We start from the raw sequence: 9,907 nt of genomic DNA, 5'->3' as shown, positions 1-9,907 counted from the left end.
CTTTTTCCTTGCCCACACATAGTTTAGTCTTTATGACTTCGCTATTTATCGGCGTGTTTTTTGTCTGCGTATGTTAGTGTTTGTTGTGTGCATTCTAGCTATGTAGAGGCTGGATGTGTGCTCTTTGTGTTTGTATTATCTTGATGCCACATTTTAAGCCAATACAATTCACTCTTTGTCGAAAAATGCCAACACTTGGCAAACAAGGCATTTGCCAAAGTTCTTGCTACATGGCACTCAACAAATAAGGCATTTGTCGGGTTCCTGCCACGTGGCCCTTTGTAAAAAAACATTTTCTTTCTTTCTTTGTTTCGTTTGTTTGTACACTATTTGTTTTCTTTTTCTAATTTTACACTCTGTTCTTTTCTATATTTTTGCCCCACCCCCTTTCAAATTTCAACTGCAAGTGCATGCTTTTTTTTGACAAAATTGGGTTGCAAAATCATGTTTATCATTTAGAAGATTTCAAATTTTCTAGAAGAATGCTCACAAAATTTAAAATTTTAGTGATTTAGATAAAATTTTCATGAATTTTGAAAAAGTCATGTAGCTGAAAAATGTTCATGATTTCCGAAAATGTTCACTAATTTGAAAATTTTCACAAATTTGAAAAAGGTTCAGAACTAAAAATTCTCCCCAATAAAATTTCATTAAATAAAGGATTTTTTTTGAGAATTAAATACTAAATAAAAACTAAGTAAAAAAGAATAAAACCAAAGATGAGAAAAAAATGGAAAATACTGGTCAGAAGCTGACCGAATGGAAGCTATGGGTTGACCCATTACAAACTTACACTGGGAGAACGTGGACGCTTTCAAAAATATTGGTTGAAAGCTGACCGAATGGAAGCTACGGGTTGGCCCATTACAACCTGTGGCTCTCGCCAAAGGAAAAAAAAGAAAACACATTTTTTCTTTTTCAATGTGCCTCTCGTGGAAGAAAATCTGTGCCTCCACGAGAAATAAATATGTGCCTCTTGTGAAAGGAAAAACACATTTTTTCCTTTTTCGAGAGGCACAATTGCCTCTAACGAAAACAAATCCACCCATCCACGAGAAGTAAATATGTGCGTCTCAGAGAAGGAAAAAAAAGAAAATGTGTTTTTTTTGCTTTTCCGTCTCAAAGAAGGAATGCCTCCATGAGAAGTAAATATGTGCCTCTCAGAGAAGAAAAAAAAAGAAAAACGTGTTTTTTCTGCTTTTCTATCTCAATGAAGGAATGCCTCCACGAGAAGTAAATCAGTGCCTCTCATAGAAGAAAAAGGAAAAAAACGTGTTTTTCCGTGAATTTTTGTGTCCAAAACCAAAGAAAATCGGTGAAAAACCAAAAAACCAAAAAAATCATAAAAAAGTCAAAAACCCGTTTTTTCCTTGTTTTTTTGTGAATTTTTGTGTCCAAAACCGAAGAAAACCGGTGAAAAACCGAAAAGCCAAAAAAATCATTAAAAATTCAAAACCCGTTTTTCCCTTTTTCAAGAGGCACGACTATGCCTCTCGCAGAAGCAAATCTGTGCCTATCACAGAAGCAAAAAAGAAACCATGTTGTTTTCTTTTTCGAGAGGGTTGATTGTTCTCTCGAGGAAGCAATGCCTCCACGGGAAGTAAATCGGTGCCTCTGGCGAAAGAAAAAAAAGGCATTTTTCCATGGAAAAAATCGATTTTTTGTTCCATAACCTAAGAAAAACTAGGAAAAAGCAAAAAGCCGAAAAAACCAAAAAAATATCCATATAAAAGTCAAAAATGCGTAAAAAATAAGGAGAACAAAATCCAAAGGGAGTGTCCAAAGCGCAGCACATGGCAGCGGCTGAGAGCGCGTCAAGCGCCGTGCTCTTTTCTCCCCAAAAGTGACCCTTGCGGGCTCCTGAAGGGGTACTTGCTTTATTTTCTGTTGTTGTTGAGAAAACTGAAAGAGTACCTGCTGATTAGTTGGTATCGCCACTTAGCCGTGGGCCGTGCTGGATCGTCACGTGCCGGGAACGCGGGCTATTGGGCTGGCGGCACGGCCCAGTAGGCCAGGTTCGGCTGCGAGGGAGTAAGCGGCCCAGCACCGAGCAAGGAACGAAGCAAAGCGCCAGCACGCCCCTGTGGTCCGGTCACGTGGCGCCGTCTCCTCCCTCTCCTCTTTCCCAAGCAACGCTCTCCCCCTGCCCCCTTTTCTCCCTCTCTTCTCTGCTCGGTGGGAAGCCGGAGCTGCATGTAGCTGATGAGATCCCGGCCATGGCGGGCCCCACCTCGCGGCTCCTCCTCCTCGCCCGCGGCGCCGACCTCGGCCGCCGCCGCCACCTCCACGGCCCCCTCCTCCTCCTCCGCCCCCTCCACTCCGCCGCCGCCGCCGACCTCTCCCTGCGGTCCCTCTCCGCCGCGCCATCTGTTCGGAGGTAATCGCATTTTTTTTCTGCTCCATTTGGAATCTAGATGCCCCCGCAGGAACCCCCGCAAAGTGGCAACATGCGTAATAATGTACCTAGGCATAGAGGAATACGCTTGCTATCTATTTGTTCCTTTGTCTATCAAGTAACCCCCTTTGTCAGCTCTGGCGTTTTTCCTGCATACTGTAGTTAGAAATTGACACGCATGGAGAGCTGCGCCCAGTTATGCCCTGTGTCCATAACTCAATTGATGTATAAACTTTGTTCTCCACAGGCTTTCTGAACCTCACTGTAGTCTGGAGGTTCTCAATTCCAATTAAATCAATTCGGTTAACTCAATGCTAACTTATCTATTCCGTTTGGTGGCAAGTTGAGTTACCACCTGAACAAAAAATAGCTAGTTCAAGGGGAAAAAAAATAGCGGTTTCACTCCGACCGCAGGTTAAATAGTTCTGGTGTTGTCTGGCTGGACTCTAGAGACATGACTCTTAAGCCAGTCGTTTCCTGTTTTGCAGCTACTCAAGTGCATTCACAAGTGTGCATGGTGGGAGACCGTCATCAGAGTATGCAAAGATCAGAAAGGAGTCGCTGGAAACACAGTTTAGAAGAATCTTGGGATCAAGTTCCCACACACTCTTTGCTGACCGTGGCTTCGGTCCGTTCCTTGCACTGTACAGGGCAGCAACTATCTCTTATCATGTTGTGAAGCTTACTGTTTGGCATTTATTGCTCAGTGACGTGCATAAACGAGCTGAGAAGGTATTTTTCTTTGTCCTGCGTTCCTTCCTTCATTCCTGTTACCTACTTGTTCTATTTGTGGAGGAACTGAGTGTCTTGTGTGGTTGTCATTTTCCCCATTTCAGTTCCGGGAGACCTTGATACGCTTGGGGCCTTTTTACATCAAGGTAGGCCAGAACAATGTCTGTAAAAAATGATAAAGAATGGGAGATCTCTACAGTGAGGCATTACTTTGTTATATTATTGCTGCTGTTTACCTTTTGCATATTGTGAATACTGAAAAAGTGTCTAAAATGTGCAATTTGTTACTATGACTACCAGAACCTCTGCAATTAGCACAACAATGGTTTAGTTACATCAACATTTAAAGTGCTCATATGGATTTGGTATACTGGTGAACTTGTGAGATTTATAGTGTAATCCTTTTCCCTGGCCACGGTTGGGAGTTCGTAAAGTAATCGTTTCCTTATCCTTCCACACCATGCAGCTTGGACAGGCATTGAGCACGCGCCCTGATATATTGCCCAGCGCATATTGTCAAGAGCTCTCGAAGCTGCAGGTATCATCTTATCGTGCTTTACATAGTTTCACTTACTTGATCGAAAACCAACACTATTGTAGTGATATGGCTTTCTATGCCAAGCTTTTAAGGATATTATATTTTTGCACTGGAATGAAAAGGTCAGGGATTAGAGAAGGAGATAAGGTTCTGGAATCAAGGCATCAATATATGGCCACTGAAAAGTATTGATCCTAAAATGGCAATAACCCAATGAGATTTTCTGTAATTAACAGCACTAAATTCAGAATCTGAAAGCTGAGAACTTGTTGTACTCCCTCCGATCCATATTTATTGTCGCAGCTTTAGTACAACTTTAGTACAAAGTTACACTAAAGCTGCGACAATTAATTTGGATCGGAGGGAGTACTATATTTTACTCTTCTTTCTTTTATTTATTGACGATTTTATTTCACTGTGCTTGCTGACAACAATCTCATTAGGATCAAATACCACCATTTCCTACTCGTAAAGCAATCAGGACCATCGAGTCTGAACTGGGCTCTCGAATGTCTGATCTATTTGCTGATATCAGCCCAGAGCCAATTGCAGCAGCATCACTGGGGCAAGTATACAAAGGTTAGTTGTATCTGATTAGGATTTGGCTATTTTTGTATGATCATCTTTGTTCTCATTTATTTTATTTTGCTTCCTTTAGCATATATTTCAGACCTGAGTTCTCCAAATTGAAATGCATCCCTTTGATATTTCAAGTCATGCAGCTCATCTACACTCTGGAGAGCTTGTTGCAATCAAAGTTCAGAGGCCTGGAATGGCACCCTTGCTGACCCTAGATGCACTTCTATTCAATATGATTGGAGGACAGCTAAAACGATTTGCTAAGGCCCGCAAAGATTTATTGGTAGCTGTTAATGAAATTGTGAGTTTTCACATCTTTTTAGCTCTGATCTTGACCCTTGGCCGTTATATTTTCTTCATTCTTATCTTTCCTGAGTAATATAATTTTGTCCAAGTTGTTTTTTCAGATTACTTTCATACATATTAAATATAGTGTTTTATAGTGTTTGTCTCTCGATGGATTCTGTTCACTTCAATGTGTTGTATAAAATTCACAGTGTTTTGTAGTGTTTCTTGCTTTGAATTCTGCCACTTCAATGTGTCGGATAAAATTCACATATGGTTTTTTCTCAGCACACATTTATGGTGGATTGTCTTTGGATTATCTGTATATCATACTAAGAACTGCCGAACTATAAAACTTTTAGGATTATATTATGATTTTTTCTCCCTTAAGCATGTATGATGGCCTTGAATGTTTTAGCAACTTGTTATGGTTTTCTTCGTGGTAATTTACATCCAAGTGACTTACCTTGGGTAGTTTATTATTGTGATGCTTTCTGTATTGCTTTCTAAATCATAAACAATAAGTATATGATATATGTTTCCTGTAAATGTTATCAAGGGAATGACATGGGCAGCTAGTCACCAAGAAAGTTGTATTTATCCGAATCCTTTGGGCAGGCACTTTGGCAATTCTTTTTGGAGAGGTTGAGCCAACCTGGGTTCTAGTCCAGTTGGTTAGACTTTGATATGCGGTGCGTTATAGTTAATTCGGAGTGCACCTTTTGTTTCAACAGGTTAGACACATGTTTGATGAGATTGATTATGTTTTAGAAGGGAAGAATGCTGAAAGATTTGCAATCCTATATTCTCATGGTGAGTTTGACATCTTATCTATTCAATTTGTGATTGTCAGTAACCTCTATATACATATCATTGGCATGGGGATTACAACAGAAGGAATTAGGCATCAGTACTATGTCAGCTAGAAGTTAGCAAGCTAGAAGGTACCGGCACCCTAACTATAAGTAGGTATTGAATTGAGTACTTAAGCTGGTAATGGAACAGGTTATCTGAGTTGTTAAGTAGATAATAGAGCAGGGCATCTTACCCTCACTTGAGTCCAATCTGGACACAGTAAATATTCAGATTTCTCAACATCAAACATCTTTTTGGCTGCGAACTCCATCTGCATTAATTGACATATGCAACTCTGTGAAGTCATCATCTTGTTTTCTTGTCAGGTTCAGGTGGTGAAGGCAGGACCAGTATCAAGGTCCCAAAGGTCTACTGGACTTATACACGTAAATCTATACTAGCACTGGAATGGATTGACGGGATCAAGCTGACCGATGCTGAGCGCATCAGCAAAGCCAATCTGAACAGGAAAAAGATGATTGATGAGGTAAACTTACAGTGCTCCTTAACCAGAATTCTTTACCGACATTTCTTTTGACTGGACACAGACATAGCTACATACATACTATTGATATTGTGTTGACTAGTTACCTTTCTTTTTATGATTCGTGTAAGATTGTAAATAATTGAATTGTTTGTATAGTATTTCGGTTAGCTGCCAAAGTTGGACTATCTTCTGTATGATTCTTTCGCTCTTTTCACCATACTTATTCATTATCTTTGCAAGTCATGTGGTTAGTTTCATTGGGTTGTTGTGTTCTTATTTTGTATGCTGATGTTTTTGGGTGAACTTTATAGGGTCTCTATTGCTCGTTGAGACAACTTCTCGAAGATGGGTTTTTCCATGCAGATCCCCATCCAGGTAATCTGGTGGCAACTGAAGACGGGTCTCTTGCTTATTTTGACTTTGGTATGATGGGTGATATTCCAAGACACTATCGAGTGGGACTCATACAGATGGTAAGCTTCATCTTTTTACATGCAAGTATGTTTGTTGCTTGTTTGGTTTTTGTGCATTCACCTGGAACATCTTTATAAAGAGTGTCATTCTTGTTAATGGCAAAACTAGATATATTTCGAACTTAGATGATATGTGGCTAAACCTGTTATCCTGTTTTCTGTACTACTCCCTCCGTCCCAAAATAAGCGTCTTAAACTTAGTACAATTTTGTACTAAAGTTAGTACAAAGTTGAGACACTTATTTTGGGACGGAGGGAGTATTATATTTCGAACCTATTGGGTTTAGGCTTTAGTTTATGGTTTTCAAAGATTGGAGAAGAGTTAATTTTAGGATAGATTTACATTGGTAATGTCATTTCCTATGCTAAATGTCGAGTAGGAAGTCAAGTCTGGAGCTTTGCCAAGAGATAGTCGACTAAACAATCTTATCGTTTCACAATTATCACAACTTAGTATATATATGAAATTTGCTTGAAATTTAAGTTAGTAAAAAGTAAGAGTTCTGTATCTGCCAAGTAATATAGAACTGAGAAGCAAAGCAATACACATGTACTCACTCATGTGAAAAGTTTAAGCTAGTTATGTGACTTGGATCAAATTATAATATACTAAATGGTCTTGGTGTGTTTTAGTACATGTGCACTACCATATAAGCAGGTATGAGTGGTTTAAAAAAAGTGCACACATGTTTTATTATGAGTTTATATGGCCTTTGTTGGTTTCATTCGTGTTACTTTATTCAAATATGAAGTAGAACTTAATGGGAACTGAGTTCACTTGTTTCAGCTTGTGCACTATGTTAACCGTGACCCATTGGGCTTGGCGAACGACTTCCATTCACTCGGATTTGTCCCTGAGGGAACAGACCTACATGCAGTTGCAACTGCATTGAGGGTTGCCTTTGGTGATGGAAGGAGGCAATCAAATGATTTTCAGGTTAGTTAGTGTTCTTCTTTCCAGTATATATTCTGTTATGATAATTTGTATTCTGTCGTGCAACGTCGAAATCAATGGACACCTTAATCATAGTTGAGACCTAGGAGTGCACATGTGCTATATAGCCCTTAACTGAACTGAACAAACAGCTAAAATAACATGAATGCTTTAGTAATAACCACAGTCAAGCTATGCTTAGAATGAAAATTTTCTGATGCATCTCGAAAAGTGTAGTAGACATGATATTAAAAAAATTAATGGAGCAATGACATTTTCTTCTCTCTACACTCCTGAGGTTCCAACATTGTGTAAGTAATTAGCTGCTCATGGTTCTAACATACACACTGTTCGGTCACTGGGGTCTCTGTCACATTCTCCAGTCTTGTGTATTGCTGCCGCCTTCATTTGGCCCTTCAATTCGTAGTTTCCTAACCTGGATGAGTTGGTACATTCTAAATCGCTATTTGCTTCTCTTACAGGGGGTAATGAACCATCTGTATGACGTCATGTATGATTTTAATTTCTCTCTTCCTCCTGATTATGCACTGGTGATAAGAGCACTTGGTTCTTTAGAAGGGACTGCAAAAGCACTGGATCCTGATTTCAAAGTTATTGAGAGCGCTTACCCATTTGTCATTGGGAGGCTCCTTGCAGACCCCAGCCCTGATATGAGGAAAATATTGAGGGAGCTTCTGATACGTGATGATGGATCCATCAGATGGAATCGACTGGAGCGGCTGGTATGTAGTTCTTAGTTGTTTTTGTTTCTGTTTCCTTTCTTGTTGGAACTGTTTGCAATGCACTCTCAAGTCTTAATATTTTATAACTTGGTAAGAATATTGTCATGTCTGCTATGGCTGCAGCACCATGGCTCTAGTTCTGATTTTTGCCCCCATCTCTTCATGAGCATGAATAAGAAGTCCCTTGTTACCCTTGTTTACTAGGAAATGTTAATAGCTATTATGGTAAGACCCGAAAGGATTTGAATGCATCCAGTGCTGTAACAGTTTATACAAATTTTAGCGGTGGTCATCATACATCAGCTGACATAGGACTAATAGAAATGTACCATAGTGTTGAGTTGCTATCATTGTCATGAATTTATGTGGCAGCTGACCCTTTGGTGTTCTTTATCTTTCTAGCTTCTGTTACTACATTTGATCCCTACTATCCTTCAATATGCAGATTGCAGCTATATCTCAACAGTCGTCAGAATCTTCAAAGAAACCTGGAGAAGAGAATACTGCCAGCAGTTCTGACTGGAGATCATTTGATATGCATTCGGTTGTTTCAGCTACAGAAGACCTTTTTCATTTCATTTTATCGAGGAAAGGCTGGAGGGTTCGTGTTTTCCTTATCCAGGACATTGTGAAGGCTTCTGATGCATTCTTACAAGAAACAACATTTCCAGGTATATTTGAGGAAGAGGGAAATACAGGCGAGCTAAATCCAGAGGTTAGTCAATGCTTGTCACGATTTCTCATTTCTAATCGCTTACATCAGTGTACTCTGTGCTGAAAACACCCATTTTAGATTGCATGAAACTGGTCGTACTGCTTAACTGTTTTTCACAAATTTACACTCCAGTACTAGATGCATGGCTGCTGCATCATCATTGCATCCCTCGGAATCATCCCAGAATTGCGTTAGGTGTCTGTTTCCCAAATCCCCAAAAACAGTTGGTCTGTTTAATCAGAGAAAAAAAAAGGATGATGATTCTATGAGCTACTACATGAGTTGGTCTTTAGTGGCATTTCATATCAGCACTGTGTTACATGCTATAGTGCCTAAGTGTGTATGTACTGAAGGTTTCTTCTTTTGAACTTGTAGAGAAGTAGAATGATCAGAAGGTTGGTTAATGGTGTTCAATCATTCCGTCAAGCAATCAGTTTGGCCCCAAATGCCTGGACCGCAATGCTAATCCGTGTCGCCCTGAAACCTGAATCTCGAAGATTCATTCTTGATGTATTCCTAGCCTTGGTGAACTATTCCCATGACAAGGTTCCAGAAACATGCTGGATTTGTATGTCAAAATATCTCAACTACTTGGACAAGCAGTGGAGGTAGGTAAAATGAAGAACGGAAATGCTCAGCCTGCTAGCTGTTTTCGGAATGTTGTGTTCAGTGCTAATCTCTCTCATTCTCCAAAAGCTGCAAGCGTTTGTTGTCCTATTTACTACACCCTCTGTTTCTATATATACGATGTCTCGTTGGTTAAGTTTAAACTGCCAAAACTTCTTATATTTAGGAACAGAGGTACTCCCTCCGTCCCATAATATAAGAACGTTACTAGTGTCAAAAACGTTCTTATATTATGGGACGGAGGGAGTAGTATTTAATATTGCACAAACATCCTCATGCTTCTAGAACTTGCATTCTTTGTGGTAGTTGGGTTTAGTTACGCTGGCGTTAAGTGAAAATATTTTTTGAGTTGTATGCAAATTCCAGAAATGTTACAAGAGAGTTCAACTTCTTAGTAGGATTCATGGGAAAGTGAAAGTGTGCATAATTCCTTTTTCCCCTCAATCTACGGGAACATATGTTAATGAGACAACAAAGCCTAAGGTTTGATTCTTGGTAGGCTTGGGGTAGTACCACCATCCAACCAATTGGTTGCCATGCGATT

At 39.7% G+C, this 9,907-nt stretch overlaps 1 protein-coding gene across 2 annotated transcripts; it reads left to right on the top strand.

Moving 5' to 3' along the window:
- The first annotated feature begins 2,093 nt into the window (after positions 1-2,093).
- On the top strand, positions 2,094-9,515 carry LOC125520915 (uncharacterized protein slr1919). 2 transcript variants are annotated; one of them, XM_048685958.1, is made up of 13 exons: positions 2,094-2,377; positions 2,884-3,127; positions 3,232-3,273; positions 3,594-3,665; positions 4,109-4,244; positions 4,388-4,545; positions 5,264-5,342; positions 5,717-5,871; positions 6,183-6,344; positions 7,132-7,281; positions 7,761-8,021; positions 8,467-8,736; positions 9,112-9,515. In XM_048685958.1, the coding sequence occupies exons 1-13, from the start codon at positions 2,217-2,219 to the stop codon at positions 9,346-9,348; spliced, it is 2,127 nt and encodes a 708-aa protein (XP_048541915.1). In that variant the 5' UTR covers positions 2,094-2,216; the 3' UTR covers positions 9,349-9,515. The 2 variants fall into 2 exon arrangements, with proteins under 2 accessions (XP_048541915.1, XP_048541914.1); XM_048685957.1 differs by having other exon boundaries at positions 5,711-5,871.
- Positions 9,516-9,907: the final 392 nt, after the last annotated feature.

The sequence above is a fragment of the Triticum urartu genome, chromosome 7 (genome assembly GCF_003073215.2).
Source record: "Triticum urartu cultivar G1812 chromosome 7, Tu2.1, whole genome shotgun sequence".
Taxonomy (NCBI): Eukaryota; Viridiplantae; Streptophyta; class Magnoliopsida; order Poales; family Poaceae; genus Triticum; species Triticum urartu.
The sequence above is the reverse complement of the archived record's forward strand: the minus strand, read 5'-3'. Positions and strand labels throughout refer to the sequence as shown.

Excerpts from the sequence above, each read along its gene's own strand:
- LOC125520915 (XM_048685957.1), top strand. The coding sequence starts at position 2,217 with ATGGCGGGCCCCACCTCGCGGCTCCTCCTCCTCGCCCGCGGCGCCGAC. Across the intron at positions 5,872-6,182 it reads GGAAAAAGATGATTGATGAG|GGTCTCTATTGCTCGTTGAG; the intron begins GTAAACTTACAG and ends TGAACTTTATAG. Across the intron at positions 8,737-9,111 it reads CAGGCGAGCTAAATCCAGAG|AGAAGTAGAATGATCAGAAG; the intron begins GTTAGTCAATGC and ends TTGAACTTGTAG.